Consider the following 22,609-nt stretch of genomic DNA (forward strand, 5'->3'; position numbering starts at 1 on the left):
GAATGACTCACTGAGCCAGAATCAACTACTTTAAAGAATTAATTTCCTCACAGATACTTCGGAAACATAAAGTGTAAGAAGTAAATTAAAACTTTATATAGTGGGCTGAGTTTTAACCAGAAGACCAAATGCCCACATCACAGATTTACAGCCATTCAATATACTTTGACTGAGACAAAATTATTTCTGTTCTGGGAACATGGAAAGATGTGCAGTCATTCCCTTTATTAAAGCACTTTGCACTTTCTTTGTTCTTAAAATTCACTGGCTCAGAAGCTTTATTCTTCTGCTATTTATTTACTGCTAGCCCATGTTTTGTGTTTCATAGCCATAAGGTGGAGGGGTAGAAAAAACTCAAACTGACAGTAGTAGGCAAATGTTGTGTTCCTGACGGGGTGGGGGAGCCATATTCAAATTTCTTACAGCTCATATTAGATATTTCCCATTTCCTTTGCTGCCCATACGTGTGTAAGAGGGTGCTGTTTGTTTACCAGGCCGCTTGACCCTATTGCACAAATCTGTCATCTATTGTGCTGCTAACACGCTTTTAAATTGCAAATCTGATGCTCTTTAGGGGTCTAGAATGGGAAAAAATTCTCTCTCCACACAATTCTGTTTCTCTTGATTTCTTGCCTGTTGTAAGTGGAAGTTGGGATGTGCTGAATTTGCACCAGGGGTGCAAATGCAGCCTCAATTATAAGCATAAAATTAGAGTCTGTTCCCCATTAATCAGCCCAGCTAATTGCTATGCACTACCATTAGCCATATGGTGTGAAAGACAGCTTGCTCTCCCTAAGATGAAATTTCTTCATTTCAGACATGAAATAGTGAGGGCTCTGTATTTTAAAATAGCTTGTTTTAGATATTTAATTTCTAAACAACTTTCAGCAGTGCTTTCTATCAAGGCTAACTGCACAATAAAACTTTGCATTTATGTGACAAAGCTGGGTATTTATAGTGTACTACAGCTACGGCATGGAGGAGACAAAGAATTCAAATGTGTAAGAGAGTCCTGGCTGTGGTAGGAGAGTGAAGCTGAGGTTTGCTTCAGGTAGCTGTTTATTTCAAAGGATTTCATTGTGTTTTGTCAGATATAAAAATCTACGCTGTTGGTGAAAATGTTAATAGCTGGGGAGAATTCACAACCTCAGTGGAATTTATTAGTATTGTAGGCAGCACGGGGAGGGACATCTATAGTTAATATTGCCTCAACAATTTCCATTATGAAACCTTCAGTGGCTTACAGCTTTGCCAAACTTAAACTGTTCTGGCTGAAATATCCTTTGCAGGGTGTCAGCCTCAGGCTGACTTTCTTTGGAAAGTTTCAGCTAAAATGGTTCAGTGATTTCTGAGAATGAGGTTGGAGTAAAATATGGGTTTTGTCTGTATAAAAAAAGATCCTACAGCTGTTTTGGCAGGGGGGTCCCACACCTCCACGCTGCAGGGTGAGGAGCCTGTTTGGGGCAGGGATGCCATGGATCCTGATGGCATCTTGGGACCTTGTGCATCTCCCACCCAGCCTGGCAGCCAACGTCTCCTTGGTGCTGGCCAGGTGCCACGGGCCCCAAATTCCTCATTGTTCATTGTCCCTGGGATGCACAAAGCAGGGCTCCTGCATGGGGACACTCCGGCCGCCGCGCCAGGCCCCGCACAGCAAGGGCGGCTCTGGGGTGAGCAGGCCTCGAACTGAGGGCCCGGGCTGAGATCCTTGCAGAAGGGAAGAGGAGGAGGATGATGGGGAGCAAGGAGACAGCAGAGCAGCAGGTCCCCAGAGGGTTGGGTGAGGAGAAAGGCAGCAATAAAAGCTGGGGGTGGTGGGGGCCTGAGGAGGAGCGGGATAGGGATGGTGAGGGGTTCGGTAATGAGCCATGAGGATGGCAATGATTGTGGGTGCGGGAAATGCCAGGAGGATGCATTACTACCAAGGATTACTGGCTTTAAAAACAAGCAAACCCCACCAATAAATCAATTTATGTAGGCTTTTCATTGTGGGCCAGCATGGCATTGTCTCTGAGCTGTGGCTCCTGGCCCCACCTGGGGAGAGGTGTCATGGAAGAACAGCAAAGATGAGTCCTTGTCCTCATGGCTGCAAGGAGCTGGCACTCCCTGATCTTGCACAGAGCCTTGCTGGGAGCTGGAGGGTTTCTGAGTGGTTTGGAGAAGCTCCTGGGAATTTTAAAATTCTTTCAGGGAAAGGAGAAAGGGTGCTGAATATTTAGGAACTTATTTCCAAGTGCTAAGTAGGCACTTAAAGCCAAAGCTTTTGAGGGAAATTGAATTAAAAGCACTTTTAACCAGGTCTGAAACTCAGGATCTGCGTGATGTTTTAATTCTCTGCATAGAAAAACTAGAGTGAAGAGACCTCCAATTCTGCTGTTGCAGGGAGGGGGAAAAAACACAAAAGGCAAATGAATTCTAAAATTTAATTCTCTAGGTCATGGAGGAACATTCAGGGTCTCCTTTCATGCTAGAGCCACCCGATGGTGGGATGTGCCAGCCATGCAGCCCCTCCACATCACCCTCAGACTGTGGTCATGGAGTGAGGTCTCCTGCTATCACCTGGGACTATTGGGGTGCACTTTTGGGAGGGTACCCCGATTAAGGGGCCACCTGAGGAGCAGTGAAGTGCTTCCCCTGCTCTCAAAGCTGGGTTGTCCCCGTTGGGCAGTGCCTGACACTTGTGGCAGGAGGTGAGACCGAGGTGTCCCTGTCCCCAGGCCGCCGTGGCTGCCTCTCCCTCTGGGTTAATGCCCAGGAAGGTGCCAACCTCTGAGCCCCACGGTATGGATGCTGGTATTTGCCCATCTCGTGCTGGGAGCCTGGGAACCTTTGCTTGCCTGAGTAAGTGTGGCAATTTCTGTCCCTCCAGTCTGCTGGGAGAATGTCAGGACTAGCCCTGATTCACTTCAGTCACAAGAACTGCATTGTCTTAACTTGTGCCAACTCTGGTTCTAATTACATTTTAATCATTTAAAAATGATTAGCAGTTTTTATTGCCTTGTTTGTGGGTAAATTTTCTCACCCCACACATTCTAGCTGCACTCCAATGACAAGTCCTTTTATAGGCAAAAAAAGCCCCTGAACGTCCCCATGACTATTTACCTACAGCATATTTTATTCCTTCCTAAATTTTAATACTTTCAGGGTGCCAAGGCTCTGGCATTTTCTGGTGGATCAATTGTGGTATTGTGCTGTAAAATTAAGCAGTTTTTTTTGGCAATCCCAAACAATGTAACTTCCACCAAAATGAAGATACCGCACATGTGTTAACTGTGAAAAGTTTCAGCCCTGAATAGTTGCCTTGAAGCTTTTTGCGGTGAAAAGAATTATGTATTTTCCTCTCTTTGAAAACAAAATTATTATTTTTTTAAAAAGCCATGTTTAAACAGGCTGTTTTTGTAAAAGGCCCCTTTTTTGTTATCTTTAGTGTGGTTAGTTGCTTTATTGCTAATCTTGGTGGGTAACTGTATATTATTCACTCTATTGTTCAGCAACACAAGAGAACCTTTGTCATACTCCCAACAAGGCTATTTATATAGCATGGCACTGCTGAGGGCTTCTTCCTGCCCTGATGTTCTTCCACCTTCTGGGGAAAGGAAAATAGTTCATCTGAGAGGGAGAGTGAGCAGTGGTCCCTCCTGATAGCTGCTGAAATACAGGCGAGGTGCAGGTCCCCAGGATGCCACTGGGAACAAACTTAGTGGTTTCCAGGATTTGGTTGTGTGTGATTGAGGCTGACCAGAAAGTTTATTGAACCTGAGATGTGCCCAGGTCTGGCCAGGGAGAGCAGCCACGGTGGTCCTCACCGCCTGACACTTGGTGCCATCATGGGATGGGGTCCCTGCAGCTGCCCATGCTTTGTCCAGTGGGTCCTTAGGGACAAAAAGGACTTGGGAAAGTCAGGAACTTCTTGATTTTTAATTTTTTTTTTTTTTTATTTCTTGAAGCCTTGACTTCAGTGGGGGAGTTTCTGTTAAGGTACATCAGCAAACAGGAGCTTTCCTTGTGAGATAGGGGTTTCCTCCCTGGGGTGAGTGGGTGGGTGAAATCTAAAGGCTTTGCTCACCTTTGTGGCTGTGATTTGGTCTCGTGGTTTACATGGGCTGGTGGGAAGAGCAGGGCAGCTCCCTGCCACAGCTCCAGAGGCACCAGGAGAGATTCCCACCTGGAGCAGGAACACGTACCTCACCTACAAACTCACCAGCAATATATTTATTTACACCTCCTTACCAAAAACAACACTTGACAAGGAATCATCAAAACCCACCAACTTAACTTCTCTTAGGAAACAATGAGCCACCTTAGCTCAAAAAGAATCCCAGCCTTGAGGTCAGCCATGGAGCAGAGCTTTGGGAGATGGAGCTTATATTTCACATGCCTGCTTTGTATCTGACCTGACGCAGGGCAGCAGCCGCTGGAGCAGAGCTCTCCGTGGCATTAGTGATCATTAACATGCTCGGAAAACTTGGGGAAACAGGCGCGCTCGAGCATAAAAAGCTGCTGCTGCTGCTTGCATTTCAGCTCCCCCATTAACACCAGTGCTTCTTAGAGGGAGAATAATTGTGCTTTCGGAGTTTGGGGGGGAGGCTTGCCAGTAGCTGGGAATTGTGTGGAAGAGGGAATATCTTGTGGATGTGTAACACAAGCGTTAAGCAAATGTAAAAACCAGGCTCAGGGAAAAATCTGCCTTATTTTGTGTGCCAGCATCTGCGGGACAACTGTTAAACCCCGCGGAAAAGAGGCTACAAACAGGCAGCTCTCCCTGTTTTGGGCAATCCTTGAATTATTATTTGTGAAAGGGGCAAAACCCCTCTCTTTTTATATTTTCCGTTGCTAACCAGCTGTGCAAGAAGTTAAACACTGTAATTAACCCATATGTGACCCAGTGCATTTGACTGATTTGCAGGCAGGGCCGGCAGGGTAACTCGAGCCGGCAATTTGAACCCAACATGTTCGTAATGATGATTTTACAGTGTAATGGTCGCACTAAATCCTTTCGCTTTTGCTCTGTAGCCGCTGTTGTGACAAGAAAAGCTGTGGCAACAGAAATGAGACTCCATCAGATCCAGTGATAATTGACAGGTAAGGACTGCTATTGTTTCCTTCCATTTTTTTCCTCTTCCACCCTCTCCTCATTATAATGAAACACCTGCCCCGTGTTGCTAATGGGGAAGAATTAGTAGGATATGCGGATGAAATTTTGGGTTTTTTTGATACAGAATTAGTTGTGCTTTGCAGTTGTGATTGTCTTGGAAGGGCCATATGTGGGGAAATGTAGGGATACTGGAGCGCCCTGTGCTGTGGAGAGCTCCAGCTCTTGTAACTGATTCATGTGCATAAAGAGGAGATTTTTCTTTCTGACTTTCTGTGACTCAATTCACATGCTATGCCAGGGAAGCTTCAGGAATAAAATAATAATAGTTTGTGATTTATGAAATGTGGTTGGGTGCTTATAAATATTTAACTTTTATTTGAAAAATGTTTGAATCATTATCACTTAGCTACTGTAGTTCTGTTGGATGCAATCCATCTACATTTTAAGGCTTTTATTTATGCATAAAAACAGTTAAGAAAATAGATCTGCAATGTAAGGTTTTTTCCCTCCTCTTATTTTCTTTGGTTGGAATACTATTTTGACTGTATTGTCAGTTGATTAATTCATTGTTGCCTGTCTTAATTATTGTGTTTTTAAACAGATCCATATTGCTAATCTGACATCACTGAGTAAATCATTGTAGTACAATACATCTATTCCTGTTGTTCTGGGCCATGTGTAGTTTCTGTTGCTTGCCAATTATGCAAAATGGTAGCCAAAGAGCCATTTTTACATTTTTATTGTCCAAATGTGTTGTCCAAAGCCGTGTGGGATAGCCAGGGTATTGTGCAGCATTACTCCAGAGGATTTAAATGGCCACCAAGCACCAAAAGGGTCTGTCAGAGCTGGGGAAAGCAACACCCTGCACTGAGCTGTGAATAGAGGGACCCCAAACACACAGGGATGAGGGCACAGAGCATTTGCCTCTCCTTGCATTGCTGTCTGAATTATGTTTGCTGCATGAAGTTCTTAGAATCTTCCATGCCAGAGCATCCATTTTATGAAATAAGGTCAGGTGGGTTTGATGGGTTGGGGGGCCCACTGGAGAGCAGTCCAGAGCTTTGTGCTCATCCCAGCTCCCAGTTCTTGGATGGGTTGGGTAGGAAAGTGCTTTTATTGGATGCTTATAGCAGATGTTTTGATTAGCTGTAATAAGTCATCCTGAGAATGTTTAAATCTCTGAAGATATCCCTATCTATTTTACTAGGCATATTTTAATCTTCTCTGAGCATCAGGTAGCACCAGAGGAAGTGTGTGTGGGGGAAAGCCCCCCAGTGAAACCTGTACAGAGCTGTGTTTTATAAGCACGCTGCAGAGCTGAACACTATAAACATGGTGTTAGAGTGGCATTTTGAGCAACATGAAAGCTACAAAATTCACATGAATTTTTCATTGTACTGGAAAGTGAGATGTTAAGATGCTAATGGCAGGTTTACAGAAATATTTTGTTTAACTATCTAGTATGCAAAACTGCCAGTTGCAGATAATTTTAAATTTTGAAAGCCAGAGATGCTGTCTGTTGCATGCTTCCTGCAAAATGAGGAAAATAGATACAGGAAAAAACCCAGCTTTAACTTCTAGCAGTGATCTATACCTCAGTCTTTACATGAGTTGATGCAATAGTTACCAATTTTGAAGTTTCTTCTTAAAATGCAAGGTAAACACAATTCAAAGCTGATAACACAAACCCTGCCTCGCCACCCACACTGAATCACACTTGGCTTGTGAATGGGTTAAGCTTTTAAGTTCTTCACTTGGTTTTAAATTGTGACTTTGATACAGGAGGTTGATATGACTGTGGTTTGAATAACACTTGATTTTGACCTGTTCCTGTGGGTTGCAATGGCATAAGAAATTTGACTCAGCAGTACTGTAATTAGCCCTCCCTGTGTTTTTGAAACAGGATTGTGTTACCTGGATTGCATTAGTGTGGCTTCTATTGTTGCCGCTTCGCATCTGTCCCAGTAGGGTACTTAAAACCTTTTCTTGGCTGGGGCTAGTTCAAACAATTTAGGCCAAGCAAGTATGTGCTTTATAGAGTTAGTAGCTTTAGTGATGTTTCTTGTGACATTTATCCTATTCATTTTTCTTGTCCCCTTTGGTTTGGAAAGGATGAAGTGATTTCTACAGAGCCTTTTTACCTGAAAACGAGTCCTGTAAAATTGTTCTGTGATTAAAATGCCTGCACAAGTCAGGCCATGTGTTTGGTTGTGCTCCATTGTCACTTCTCAGTTCTTAACTATTATGTCAATTGGTATGCAAAGCCATATTTAGTTATTTTTATTTGCACTGAGCTTAGAGAACTCATTTACCATTTGGGTTAAAGCACTCCCACATGCCTGGTGCTCTGATCAAGTCTTTGCCTATGGATTTAATCTAACTCTTGCATCAAATCTTGTGAATCCACAGACTCTGACCTAACATAGAGTTTAACATAGAATCTATCCATGGGATTTTTGACATATGCACTTACATGGAAATGTTATCCTCTTCTGACAAGTTGGAATACTATTTGGGATTGATTAATTCTCTTTGATGAGGCTGGAGGGACTCGGGATAGAGAGGGCTCTGGCTTTGTGGTGGTTTGGTGAACTTGGAGGAAAGGCTCTTTGGCAACTTCCAAGTTACAGGTGCTGTATTCTCCTTCAAACCCTGGATATGTGTGAAATCAAATTGTGTATTTCTCTTTAATGAAAATGTGGGTTTTGAGAAAGAAAGTCTGTAGCTGTGTTTGGAAAAAGGATATGACTTTATTCTTTATAAAATTGTTTTATACTTTGCTCTATTATAGTATCAGCAGATACAGCCATGAAAGGGACCTAAAGAAATTTATACTCATATAAAACAGTGATTTAAATTTTCTCTCTGGAGAACAAAATTAGTTTATTATGATTACAGAGCAGTCATCCCAAGGAAGTTTCTTGGAAACCTGTGTGTGTCTGTATCATCTTCTTAGCATAGCCTGTATATTTTATTGCTAATCCAGTTACATGTGTTGAGATGAAGATCTGATGAACAGGAACTCATTTTAAAAGGGGTATTATTGTCACAATACAAATGCACAATTCCTCCTGTGAGTGCAGTGGCAGGGCTGTATTGTAATCACACTTAAAGAAAACACAGAACACTTCCTGTTATTAAATTAAATTCTAGATTGATTTAACTTTCGAATTGTAATTCATATTTGAATTTAAAAGGTTCGCAATAAAATTCCTGTGAAGAAATTGAATAAATTGTAGTTTTATTACCACTCTGGATATCCTGGTATCCTAACCTTTTTCCTTACAGTTATCTTAGTTCAATAAATAAAACCTCATTAGACTATTCCCATTTCAACGAGTTTATTAAATTTTACAGGAGTAATTAGCATAAGCTGTGCTAATTTTTCTGGAAGACTAATGAGAGAGCTTCCTAATTAGGTTTGCTTTGTAAGAATCAGAAAAGATGATAATGACAAAAGTCACATAGGGGAGAAAGTGGGGCTTTATGTTATTCCTTGGTTCAGGAAAAAGGCTCCTCTCTTGGCACTGTGTTCTAAACTTTTAAACCCAATTTACCATTGTCAGGACCGATATTTAATGGTGTTACCAGTGCCTGCTGGGGCTTCTTTGCCTTTTATGGCTGCATCCAGTCAATAGGAGTCCTACTGACTGATAAAATAGGAATTGCCACTGCAACCCCAAATATAGTGGCAGAAAAAATATATATACCATATATATCATATATATCCTGCTTGAGACATTGCATGGAAAAAGGGCTGAAACAGGCAGCTCCTGGCTCATCCCAGGCTGGTGACAGTGACCTGGGATTGGCTTTGCTAATATTTACCAATTGAGGCAGCACCTGTAGTGAGAATCTGGCCACTGTCTATCTTTTGGATTGATAATCTTTAGGTGAGGTAGAAGTCAAGGGGTTTTGTGCTGGAGCTGCCCTGGGAGGGACTGTGTGACCTTTGGTGGCAGGGGATGGCCAGGGCTTCTCCTGGCCCTGCTCTGGTGATACACTGAAGGTCTTCATGTGGCATTTTGGATGCACTTTGGGAGCACTGAGGAGTTTTGTGCCTTTCCTGTGCCATCACCGCTCTTGTCCATGAGGCAGGGGTAGGGACTCATGGGTTGGAGGCTGTAATATTTCCTATACCTTGATATCAGATGACACCAAAGTACATTTTAATGCATGAGCCCCTACCAGTGTCTGAAAGACCTCTGTGCTTCCAACATGTGCAGGATGCTCATCTGGGCTCTCTGTAACTTGTCCCAGCACACCCAGCCAACTCACCTACAGATGGGTTTGAAATCTTTCTGCCTGTAACCTGAAAAGTTTTATGTTTGTGGGTAGAATTTCACTGTGCAAGGACATGAAAAACTCATTACCTCTGTTTTACTGCTTTACAAGTCATCAGGTAGTGGATTGTATTTTACAAGCCTGATCATCTTTTCATCCTAAATGCCAGGCAGGTGGAAAAGTGACTGGGAGGACTGTATCACACTCCCTGCATCCTCTCCCACAAACACACTGCTTAAGTAGATGGGCAAATAATGCATTTTGCAGTAGCTTTCAATGTCTGGAGAGAGGGGGAAGGAGATGCAGGGGAGGGGATGAGGTGGGTTTTGCTGAGGGATGCTTTGCTGTAGGGGCTGGGGTCAGTGCTGCAGCTGATCCCCACCAGCCTGCAGGGACGTGGGCTCATCACATGGCACAGCAAAGTGGCAGGAGATGCCAGGTGCTCTGGCAGTGGCTCCTTGGCAGGAGTGCAGGTTCCTGCCCTGTCCTGGTGCTATCCTTGTCCCACTGGCTGTGTGGGGTCAGGGGAAGCTGTGTCTGCTCCCCCTTGCTCGCACCAGGGATGGGCTGTGGGAGCCTGGGGGTCCCATCACTGCTGGCTCCTTGGGCGTGTTTTCCCACAGAAGGAGCAGGAGGGCAGGCATGGAGCACTCTGATAGACATCCTAAGTGCAAAGTGTCCCTGGCTGTGAATATTTGGCTGTTATCTGGAATTCTGTGCTGGAAAGCAGCCCACACCTCCCAGTTGCTGTGCCCCTTCCAGAGCTAGATGGGAGTTATTGATCCATCAGGGAGGAGTCAGAGGAGCAGAAGCTGGGTGACAGAGCTACCCCCAGCACTGCACAGAGATGTCTCCCAGGCTGTCTTTTCAGGCTCTGCTGCCTAAACCCCCTGGGCCTCTGAGCAGGGTGTTCAGAGACAGAAGTTGGCCTCCAGTGCTGTATGTGAGCTCCGGGAGCCCACACATTTCTGAGAGGGGAGGGACCCAAACACACATCCTCCAGGATTTGCTTGTGATTGATGCAGCTGAGAAGCATTACCCAGAACATTTCCCACATGACTTAGGCAACCAAAGGCATTTTGAGCGCTTGTGAGATAAATGGGAGACTGATCAGTAGATGCTTCTCACACTGAGATTCAGGCTTGCATGCTTGCCTCTCTAGGAGTGCTCCTCATGCATGTGGTGTCAGCCTTGTTTCTGTTGATGAAATGACTAGAGCTGGGGGTAACTTTGCAAGGATTCTTGCAAAAATCTCTTGGTTTCAGCCTGTTGGGGTTGGCACATATCACTGCTGCTTATAAATTCCTTTATTTTGCTCTTGGGGCTGAATGAACTTGGTCAGGGTCAAACCAGCTTCTGCTTATTGTTTGTTTGATTACTCTTCTCTCTGCCTCCAAGTACAAGAATTTTTGTGTGATCTCAGAAGTATTATGCAAAACCTTAATTTGGTCTGAGCTTCACTCAGAAGGTTTGTGAGTTTCTTAGCAAACCTGTTCTGAGTTTTCAGTTTGTTATTAAATCCCAAACCAGGCAAGCCTTATATGGTTTTGGGTTTCACTGCAAACATTTCACACTACTCTAATAGTTACTTGCTTCTCTCAGTGATGCCTTTTGAATCCCCAGCTAGTGTTTGGGGCTTTAGTTAACTGAGATCTTATGTTTGATTATTACTATTTCATAGAATTGGTGATGTAGCAGGGGCTTCTATTGCAAAGCAGGCTCATTGTGCTGAATGCTCTGTAATTTCTAAGCAGGGAGATGATCCCATTCCTGAAGAAAAATAGTTGTCCTGATGCAGAATAAAACTTGAGATTTTTCTAGGCAGACTAAAAAGCTTGTGTTAAATGTTCTGGGGATGAGGGGAACTGAAGACAAGATTGCTGATTTTGGCATTTGTCTGTTAGTGCTCACCCACAGGCACGGGCTTGGCCAGCTGTGACTTGAGTGCACACATGGGATGTGCTGGCCCTGCTGCCCCAAGGCCAGTGTGTCCATGTCAGTGAGTCCCTTGAGCTCTTCCTGAAAATCTCCTTCTCAGTGAGAGTTAACAAGTTTAGAGACTGAATTGGTTTGTTTTAGTCCTGAAGTCCATCCTGAAGACCCTGTGGATCTTCTTGTGCAAAGGGATCTGAGACCTCATGGATTATTCTGCTGCTCCATTCTGGTGTCAGGATTTGGGTATTTGATGTTGGGGGTGCTTTAAAAATGTTGGTGCAGTGACCTCCTGCAGCACCAGGAAAGCTCTGAGTGCTCTGGCCCCAGTAGGAGCCCAGAGCCTGGCAGGGGGATCCATCCCTTTGTTTCTTGTCACAAAACTTCAAATGTGCTCTTCATACCTATCGATTTCTTAATATGGACTCCTTCTTCAAAGCGTGTCCTGCAGCAGGGAGGATGTGCTGGGCACAGTGGGCTCCCTGGCTCCATGCAGCTCAGTACCAGCTCTTCTCTCTCAAGAGTGGGGATTTTTTGAGGGTGAAAAAAACCCCCTGTCTTTTTCTCATATGCATATATATACACACATAGTTTCTGGAGTGGATAAATTTCCTCTTCCATCTCAACACCTGATTTATTTCCATATTTGCTGTCACAGTGGGAATGCATACATGAATAAGAGCAATGGGGAAATGTATTTGCAAAGATCATCCTCAGTTTTAATGCAGATTAGCTAAAATTCCTCTGAACATGAAAAATGTATCTCAGCTCTATCTCAGTGTTTACTGGATAAAAACACAACCCAAGCTTTATTCTGCAGGAGCTGAGGTGTGTGAGTAGTTTTCTTCATGTGAGTTTTCATAAATGTTTTCATGTTCCAGCCACCAAAATGTATTCTTATAAGTAATTGGCCACACTTATTTAAATAACTATGTTAAATTCACAGGCACTTCTGCCTGCTGGAAGTATTTAATTTTAATACAACATCTAACTAATAAAGTTAAAAGAGAGTAAGAAACACTTGTAGGTCACTGTACAAATCATGACTAAATTTCTAGAAATGTTTTTAACACTGTCCTCAGAAGGCAGCACGTCTCTGTAGTAGTAGTGGGAAATGTTGGTATGAATTTTCCTCTTTCCTTGTAACATGGTGATATTTTTTTCTGTAACAGTTCTGGAAAAGTACAGAAAACCCATACAAAGTTCCCAGTGTGTCACATTAGCAACTTTGCATAGGTAGTTTGTGATCAGAATATATTACTGTATCAACTGGGTGTTTACTTTTTTGCTAAGGACAGTATTTTACAGGTTTTTACTTTTTAAAGTGGAATGAATAATTTTCTATCCACTTTTTAAAAACGACATTTGGAAATAGGAAATGTGAATATGAATTTTCTGTTGCTGTTAATATGTGAATGATATGAAATTAGTTATTAAAAGGCTTTATATCAAATCACTGAAGTTATATTCTGGACTGCAGTAAGGTGACCCAGATATAGAGCCTTTCAGAGCAATCATTGAAATGCTATGAACAGTGCTGTTTTGTCTTTGGTTTCTTGCTGCCTCTAAAGGTGTAGGCAGATGAAGATAACTTTAAAAAGAGCTATTTCTCCAATTACAAGCTTTTGTCCAAGAGCAAAGAAAGATTTTTAGACTAACAGCATTCACTATAACAAAATTAAATTCCCTTCATCTGACAAGAAGCAGAGTCTGGCAATAGTTTGGGATTTTTTGTTGGGGCTGGAGCAGCAGCTGCCCTCTGTACCCCGTGTTTTTCCCAGAGGGGAGGTGACCTGAAGCGGGGAGGGCACTGCGTGCTGTCCCCCTCCTTTGGGGACATCATTCCCCCTTCCCAGGGCTCCGGGGAGGGCTGAGGGAGCAGCATCCCACTGCCACCCCCCTTCCCCAGCCCCACCGTGCCAGGAGGCCCAGCCAAATCTTGGAGGGTTTGTAAGAGCACGTCCAATGTGGCATTCCACAACTACGGCATCTCGCTAACGGGCTGAGGCACCAGAGTTCAGTAATGTAATATAAAAAGTAATGGTGTTAGCTAACACATCCTTAATAAGATATTGTCTGCTGCTCTGCCATATGCTACCGAGCAGGCTTCCCCTCTGTGGGGCTTTTGAGTTCTCTCAATAAGATTATTTCAAATACTCTAATCCTGAATCATTGACATGAATACAAAAGCCTAGTGACATCTAATAGATGCCTCTTAGCTTTGCTTTTCCTCTTGTTCCTTTCCTTTTTCTTCTCTTTTTACCTGACAAAAAGCTTATAGACACTTGGGCTCTGTCTCTCAGTACCAGCATGTGGGTCCCCTCATGAAATATAAAGGAGGAAAAAGGGCTGACATAGGGCTGATAAGCCACAGAGCAAAGGACCATAGAATTAAAAGTAAATGCCAGTAAATCCTACCCTGTACACTCAGTTGTTCTTTTATTGTTTTCTTTAATTCTTCCACTGCCATGCTGGGCTAAAAAGAGATGAAAAATGGTGCTACCAAAAAAAAAAAAATATAACCCTGGCATTGATGCTGCAATGCCAGGATTGTATTGGCTTGCTTGATTCTTGGGTTTTCCTAGTGCTCCTCTCACCTTGACTTTCCAAGCAGAGTTACAAACATTCAGCTAAACACATAATTCAATTAGATGAATGTTCAGGTCATGTTTTTCAAAGACTAATTAAGAAAAAGAAGACGACATCCTTCTGTGACATGATTGTGACCCTGGAACTGATTAATTTTATATAACTAAATGTTAGAAAGACTTAATATTCCAATGTGAGTGTCTAGCAATCAAAAAATTATCTTCCTCTTAGTGTTACCTCAACAACTGTTAGAGGGAGAAAATAATTTTCTGTTCCACCTCCTGTTGGACTTTGACAAACTATTCATCTTTTGATTCCAAAATCTGCCTTTTGAAAAATGTTACTGGTGTAGGATACAGCCAGTGTCTACAATGGGTTAAAAATAAGCTATTTAAAACACAATACTTTTGCTTAATTTTTATCCATGGTTTTGCAGGGAGACTCTCAGGTTCTCCTGACCAGGATAACCATCAACTTCCACCCAGTTGAGTCAGGTCTCCTCTGTAAACTCCCTCAATATAATCCTTCAGTCAGAATTTTTGGCATCTGCATCACTACATAACCATTGGCTGACTTCCCAGATGTTAAGTCACTTTGATAAGTGGATGTTAAAAACCACTTTACCTAGTTCAAATTTTGTAGAAAGATGACACAAGGAGAGGAAAAATGTATTCTGTATTCATTATAAAGTTCTTTGCTGTGAAAGAAGAATAAAATTAGCCACACTCAGAGCTATTAAGATCTGATGGTCGCTTCTCCTCCCAGCTGCTCCAGGTGCCTCCACATCTCTGGCACAATCCTGCACAAGCTGGAATTTGGCTGCAGAGGGGAGTCTACACCCTGGAATATCTTTCTGGAGGTTTTACAGGCAGGAGAAGGAAAGGACCTGCAGCTTGGATCAGGATTTACCCCTTTTTTTAAAGAAAAATGAGGAAATTCAGCTGCGTTATAAATTAGTGTCCTGGAGTTGTCTGTGGTCTGGGGAAGAATTTGTTAGTCATGCTGGGGTTTATGTGTTAAAAGCAGCTCTGTAAAGCTTTTTATCTCTGGTTCTTTCTGTGGTACCATGGCCTGGTGTTACTGGGTCCTGCTGTACTCTGAGGCTGCTGAGTGAGGGATGCACAATGGGAGAGTCTCTTCCCTATGGAGCTGTTTAGGAAGATAATCCCAAGGCTTTTTTTTTTCTTTTTTTTTTCTTTTTTTTTTAAGCACAGTGAGCTCCATAATAGCTCTGGCATTCTGAAAAATGGAATAAACTGTACTGTGGTGTAGGAGGAAAACTTCTTGCTGAACCCCATTATGTGTACGTAAATTGTCATCTGTCGTGTACCACGTGGCAGGAGAGAGGAACTTTCCTTTTTTTTTTCCTGAAGGATTGCCCTGCTGTGACAATGGTAACTCAATTTGTCAGAAATTACAAGAGCATTAATACATCATGCCCTAATGTTTCATTAGTACATTAATACTTTTGAAGTTATCGGAATTTCCCTAATAAATGTCTTCAAAGTTGGCTGGCCATTCATAAATTTGAGTTTTCAGCATTATAATTGTAATTGAGATACCTATTTTCCCTGATTAATCCTTGGAGTTTGTGTGTAACAATCAGCCTTGTTGACATTCCCACTTGAAAGAATAATGAAAGAATAACATCAGTTAATATTTGTGTTATTGCAGAGTGACATGATTTGGAGGGGAAAAAAAAATATAGGGAGATTATTCTCAGGGAAACAAAAGAGAATTTTGGGAATGTTTCTTGCCATGGTAACCCAGTTATTGCTCATTAATGTGTCACCTGTGAAACGAGCTCCAGACTCCGACACTGCGCAGTGTCCCCGGGGTCGCGCTACCTGCGGCCGCCCCAGGAGGGTCCCTGTGCCACCAAATCCCTTCATGTGCCTGGATGGGCCCCAAAGAGGGCACCCCCTGCCTGCCTGGGCTGCCTGGCCCTGCCACCCAAAGCAGCTCCCGGGGCGATGGGGACCTGGCCCGTGGGCACTGCTGTGCTGGCTTTGGGGGCCGCCTGTGTCTCCAGAGGGAAGGAAGTTTTTTTTTCCTTCATTTCCAAGATAAGGTGTCATTCATGAGAGCAGCGTGCTGAACTAATCAGGTTAATTGAGAGGCCCTGAATAGCTCTCATTGAGCAGATCCCTCCTTCCTGCTCAAGGCAGATAGTGCAGAGGGAGAGATTACAAGTGCTTTAAACTCTTTCTCTCCATCTCTGGATTTCACACCCATTTCAGGATGGCGAGGGTCAGAGCAGATGTGTGACACGGGGGTTGTACAATTTAGCTTTGCTGGGAGCAAGCTTTTATTTTTGTTGTTTGGCTTTTGGTGTGGTTCTTTTTTTTTTTTTTTTTTTTTTTTCCTTTTAATCATCATCATTGTGATTATTTTTCAGTGAGGCCAGTGCTTCCCATCTCTCCTGATGCCAGGGACACCCTGCTGATTTACACCAGCCGGAGTGGTGTAAATTACTCCACTGTTTTGGAAAGATGCAGAGGACATTTGGAAAGATGTGGAAGACTAATTCAGTTGTGTGATTGGCTCTAGATTGACCTGCTCCTGAGTGTTGTTAATATTAAAATTATTTCAGACCTAACTCATGGCAGGGCTGCAGGAAACATTAATTTTAAAAAGATGTTTTCAGTGTTTGAAGCAGATAGCAGTTGGGTTTATTGCTTTTATGGTATCATTTCCCTTTAAACCCTTCTAATCGAAGTGGCTGTATGTAATTTTATTCAAGTTTACCAGAATGTGAAAGCATTTCCCTCTGGATACTCTTGCCAAATTAAGAACAGCCAGGCTCCAAACCTCATCCTAATCTTCCTACTTGCCACAGTCTATTACATTTTCTTTGCAAATTGTAACTGTTAGGGTGAAGAAGAGAGAATTTTCAGGAAAACAAATTCCCTAAAAGTAGTGTGTGTGTCCCCACTTCTCCAAACTTCATTCAATTTAAACACGAGCTAAACATGAGCATTGTTGTCCCTGTTGGCCCCCTCCTCTCCCCCCGGCTTCTTTTCCTTGCAAGTTTCAGGAATGACTTTAATTATCTCTACAATCAAATTCTCACTGCTGTCCCTGTGAAAGCGTGTAGTCATGGATTGCTGGGATTATTTTCTTTAGCACTTGGGGATAGAGAAGCTGCTTGTTTGGAAATGAGAACCAGCTGGGTTCTCAGAGCTGGAGTTTGGAGGGAGCACAGAAACCCCAGTGCTGAGCAGAGCCCGAGCTCAGCCCCCAAACTGCCCCTGCTGCCTGGGCCACAAGGGATTAGGACACAGCAGGGCTGGGTTTTTATTTTGTTTGTCTCATTAATATGCATCTCCAGGGTGGCTGCTGCCAGGGCTGCCTGAACACCTCACCAAAGTTTCTGGAGGCAGAGGTGCATCCTTGCAGTCCAATTCCTGGCTTCCCCTGTCTAAAACAGAGAAAATAAAATTAATTCATAGAAATCAATCCAAATAACTGTGTCAGGCACAAGTTCTGCCGGTGACAGCTAAGCAGGTAAAGAGAGATTAATGCAGCAAAGGGAAGAGCAGAGATAACTTATGTTATCTTAACATCTTTTGCCCTAGAAGACAAGCTGCAGGGGTGATGTTCTTCCTTTCTTCCAGTTTTGAGAAGTTAGTTATTTATCATACCTTATTAATCTGTTTTAGTGCCAAATTCAATATAAAATTAGGACCATACATGTAGTCAGAAATTACAAGAGCTATGCTTTTAGCTGAGTATTTTGTCATAGGGAAAGGCACAGAAATCTTCATTTAGTTATAAGGATGTAAATTTGGAGATATTCCACTGGCTTTAAGGCAGCTGCTTCATATTTCTGTCTCTTTAAGAAAGAAACATTCATTCTTTGGGATACAAGGATTTGTTTCCAGGGTTTATTTACATTTTAAGATATCAGTATAGCTTACATTTACGTGTATATTTTCTGCTTTCAAGGTTCGCTCACGCTCCTGCACATTGTGTTTCTCTACACACTGTTGTTAGGTTGGTTTATAGTCTAAATTGGGACTTCTCAATGTTTGAAATGCAATAGTGACTAAATTGGTATCTTAGGTAAAAAAGTAAAGAAAAGAAATATTTCTGTTCCTTATAAAAAGTTTATTGCAAAGAACATGACTGATGGCTGAGCTCTGAGCAACTATTTATAAATTATTTGATTTTTTTAATGCCTGGGATGCAATGACTTTGACTCTATTAATATCCCCTTTAGTACAAATAAATTATCTTTTGAAAGATGAAACCATTTAGTTTTGAACATGTTTAGATCATACCGTGACCTAAAATCTGTCATATATGTTATATAGATTTTCACACATGGATTTGTATTTTTGGTAGCTTTGGTTTTGTTGGTTTTCTTTTTTTTTAATCTGGATTTTCTGTTTGTTTTCTTTTTAATTTAATTTTATTCTCCCCCCCCTTCCCTCCAATAAATAACTGCTGCATTTCCAGTCACTCAAATTTGGACAGAATTTTACTTCCTGTTTCAAAGGTCAAGGAAAGCTGACCTCAACAGCAGTGTTGAGGCTGCTGAATTATTCATATCATTGACTTTGTGTCAGCTTCCACATTTGTGCAGAGGGATGTTTTATTCATTTATCTCATTTAGGGACCTGCTCTGCACCTGTTTCTACCATTAAGTACCCTGTAATTTGCATTTGATGCTAATTTAGTTTCATATCAGCCTGGTCCCCTCTTGTTAATTTAATTTTCTAAGACCCTTTTCATTACAGTAGAAATGTTTCCCTCTTTAAAGCAAACATCTATACAAGTAATTGTATAAACTGCCTTTTAAATAATATCTTTTAGAAGATTCCATCGTTTAATTCCTTAATTCCTATAATTAGCCATGGTTTGATTAATGTTTCAAAGGGTTAAATTAAAATGCAGAATTACTCAAATGCATACTTGAATAATTTTCCCTCTGCTGATAACAGTTTCTGCATTGCTGCTTTTATTCTCCTCGTGATTCTGAATATTACATGTACTAACAAGCACTAATTTTCCTGATGTAGTGATTTTCCTATGCTGAGCAATAGAGGGTTTTAATGTACAATTGTTGGGAACTCCACATTGCCAGTGGGATACTTAATTTTTTATTTTTTTCCCTTTCTGATCGATTGTAAACAGTTGAGGAGAAACGCTGTGGCTGAGCTGCTCCGGGTTCCCTTCCCGATTGTAAGAAACTTAGAGATCCTTTATTTTGCCAACAAGCATCGCTGCTGTGCTCTCACAAACAGCGTGATTAGTGCTGATCGCTGCCGAGAATCATTTGGAAATATTTACAACCATCATGGATTTGTTTGTGGAGGTGAAAATTTGCATCTGCTGTGATCCTACAGGGCAAAATGCTCCGGGGTTGTCACCCCCGGGCACATTCAGAGCAGGAATACGGCACTGGGGTAAAGAAATGACCAGAGGGGCTTTAGTGGGAAATCCAGTCCCTTCTGTCCCCGCGGGTTTATTTAGAGCAAGGCTGGGTAATTGCGGTGGGGTGGACAGCCCTGCGCCTCCCTCTGCAGCCGGGAAGATGGAGATGTTGATTCCGAGCTTGCGGAGGTACAAACCCCCATCCCCCGGTGGCTGTCGGCGAGGGGACAGCGCGATCAGCAGGGCTGGAGCAGCGGGCAGCTGGGCTTCATTACCCACAGAAACAGCCCGAGCTGACCCCTCTGTGTTTACAGTGGGGAGAGGGACTCGGGGCATCACTCCCAGGGGGCTGTGTCCCCAAATTCCCTTCCCTCCTTCCCTTCTTCCACGCCCTCCTGGGCACAGGAGAGGTTTGGTGTCTGTGTTGATGCTGCAGTGCCGTGTGTGGCAGGATGGATGCACGTCCTGCGCAGGGCATCAGCTGTGCTTCAGCTTTTGTTTTGCCCCGGCAGAAGGTGACACTCCTCCTCCTCCTCCAAATCCCCCTGAAGTCATGGCGAGTTTGGAATAGGTGCCTGTGGGTTCAAGGCTGTTCTGCCTCGGGGGTCCTGCTCCAATAGTGCCCAGGGCTGCTCCAGGGGCTGAGTTTGGCTGTGATTATCCCAAAAGTGTCTTCTGTTACCTGACATGCCACTTAGCTAGATGAGCCTCAGACCTTGGCTCTGGAGCTGCTAATAGCACAAGGATTTAATATTTAAAAATTGACTTGAAACAAAACCTCTGCTTTTGTGTTTTTTTTTTGTTTTGTTTTTTTTTAATAATTCTTTCTGGTGGCAAAGATGCCTCACAAGCTCTGTTTGCACTGACAGAGCCCCCAGACCTGGTGTCAGGGATCCAATGTTTGTGCCCTCCTGAGCATTCCCAGTTGCAGGGGTAGCAGGGCTGAGGGATGGACCTGAGTACCTGCAAGCATCACCTTTCAGATATTCATAATAGCTCCCCCTTTATTTTGTCATATACTCACAATAAGGGCCTCAGAGCTGGGCATTTCCTGAGTATTAATGACCAGCTGGGGTTAATGGCCCTTGCTTGTGCCTTGAGCCATCAGCTCCTCCCGACTGGTCATTAATTCCCAGGAAAAGCCCTCTGTGGAGGTCATTATTGCCTAATTATCTCCATACACTTTAATGCCAGTTTTGACAATGTACAGTCTCATACTTTGAGTTATAGGTACTTTATAATTCATTAAATAGCTTATCATTAAAACTGCAGATGATCTTGATTATTATTTATTAATGTTTTCCCTTTGATTTTTTTTTTAATCTGATGCTCCTGTTTCTGGAGGAAGGAAGGGACAAAGGTAGATGGGGTATGGCTCCAATGTCAAAAACTGTCATGCAGCAGCTCTCCCTGTCTGGAGGGGTCTTCCCTGGCTTTGAGAGGTCCCAAAAGCATCTGCCAGTGGAGTTCAGAGCTCACCTTGCTCAGCCCTTAGCAGAGACTTGAGGAGCAGTGGGGTGGCCACCTCTGCTGGAGCTCCCTGGGATGGTCCTGGAAGCACTGGCAGCATCGGGCCCGCAATTTTGGCAGTTCTTGACTCATTTTTCTTCTCACCCTGTTCCACATTCAGGCCTGGGTTTGCTTTGGGAGCCCTTTCTCACCTCGGTGAGGTTGTTCACTAGGTTAGCTCTGTTGGGGTTCAGGGTTTGGCCCCTTCCCTGCAGCATCAGTGGGTGCTGGGTTTGAGCACAGTTAGGTGGAGTGGGAAATAAATGGGAGAGGCTCAAGCCAAGCAGAAGGACTGTAATTTTTGCTTTTTAGTAAGAGTGCGCATCTCTTTCTCCTGGGAACAACTTCTCTTCCTGTCACTCAGGTGTGCCCGTGCATGGTGTGACAGAGGTGCAGAGGCTCAGAGCTCTGCCTGTGTGCGCTGGGAAAGAGCCATACTCAGCCCAGCCTGGGCTCCTCGCTGGAATCACAGCCTGTGGAAGTGGCCAGAGGAGCCCTGACACTGATTCTAGGGGAATTTACCCTTATTTGCCCCAAATGGCCCAATCCTGCTACCTAGTTCTCCTTTATTTTCCACTCTTTTCCCCAGGCTTTACAAGTGAAATACCTGGATAACAGAAAGCTAAACCTTTGTGTCTGTGGTTTCTCTGAGGTTTTGCTGTGCAGGAGCCCTGATCAGCACCAAGGGGGGCTGTGACCCTTCTGGGCCAGCTCGAGGGCCAGGATGCTGCCCTGTGCTTGGGGCAGATTGCAGTGGCAGGAGGTCTCTGTTAGCCAGAAAACCTGTCAGGGTGTCTGCTCCCTGTACTCAGTCATTACTTGTGTTTTAGTTGCCTGACAGCATCAACTTGTTTCAACAACAATAATAATAATGCAGTTTTGGAGCTGTTTTCTCCATTACCTGCGTCTCTGTTGGTTTTGTGTTTGCTGGAGGAAAAGTTGTGTGTGGATGTGAAAATACTGGCCCCATTGAGCCGTGCCATCGCCTTTGGAGGAGGCCAAATTTCACCCACTGTATTTGCTTTTCTACCTCTGAGCCGTGTTTGTTTACAAAACCTTCTTCTGAACTGCTGTAAACCGCCCAGCCGAGCTGCCTCCCCGGCCCAGTTTGCTCTGGCCTTCTCCAGAAACCAGTCCGTTTTCATTAAAATCATAATGCCATTTGAAAGCAGGGAAGCAAACCAACCCAAAGTCTTGTGCAAAGTTTGAAAGTAGAAAGTTGCTGCCGAGAGGAAAAACAACAAAAAAACCCAACCAAAACCCTTAAAATTCAGACTCATCGGGTCTCCTGTTACTGCTGTCAGGGAAGTCCAAGGGCTTGAGGCTGATGAAGAGTTACATGCTGAAAAAAAAAAAAAAAAAAAAAAAAAAAAAAAGAAAAGAGGGCAAAAGGGAGCAGTGTTATTTACTTATTTATTTAAGAGCCTAAAAGATTTATGGTAAAGCTAATTTAGGAGCGCGTTAGGCTCTGCATCCCGGCTGTGCGGAGCGCGGGCAGCGGCGGCTCCGGGCCGGCTCCCCCCGGCCGCCCTCAGAGCTGCCATTGTCGGGGCCGTGAATCGGGGCCCACATCGGGGCTCACACCGGGGCCGTGAATCGGGGCCCACACCGGGGCCGTGAATCGGGGCTCACACCGGGGGCTCGGCGCTGCCCACCCGCCCAGGGACCCCCCGGGCAAAGCAGCGGCGGCTCCGCGGGGCCGCTCGGGATGGGCCGGGGGCGCTGCGGGGACCCCCCCCTCCTGCCCCCTCTGCTTCTTCCTCTCTCCTTTTCCTTTCTGCTTCTCTTCCCCCGCCTTCCTTATTGTCTCTCTCTTTCCCC

At 43.8% G+C, this 22,609-nt stretch overlaps 1 protein-coding gene across 4 annotated transcripts in view; it reads left to right on the top strand.

Moving 5' to 3' along the window:
• The window catches only part of EBF1 (EBF transcription factor 1), a 261,512-nt gene that overhangs the window by 12,909 nt on the left and 225,994 nt on the right, over positions 1 to 22,609 (top strand). For all 4 annotated transcript variants that reach the window (XM_058034565.1, XM_058034566.1, XM_058034567.1 and 1 more), the window contains exon 6: positions 5,014 to 5,082. In XM_058034565.1, the coding sequence (XP_057890548.1) occupies positions 5,014 to 5,082 (69 nt within the window). The remainder of the gene's footprint in view (positions 1 to 5,013; positions 5,083 to 22,609) is intronic.

Source organism: Melospiza georgiana, chromosome 15, assembly GCF_028018845.1.
Source record: "Melospiza georgiana isolate bMelGeo1 chromosome 15, bMelGeo1.pri, whole genome shotgun sequence".
NCBI lineage: Eukaryota > Metazoa > Chordata > Aves > Passeriformes > Passerellidae > Melospiza > Melospiza georgiana.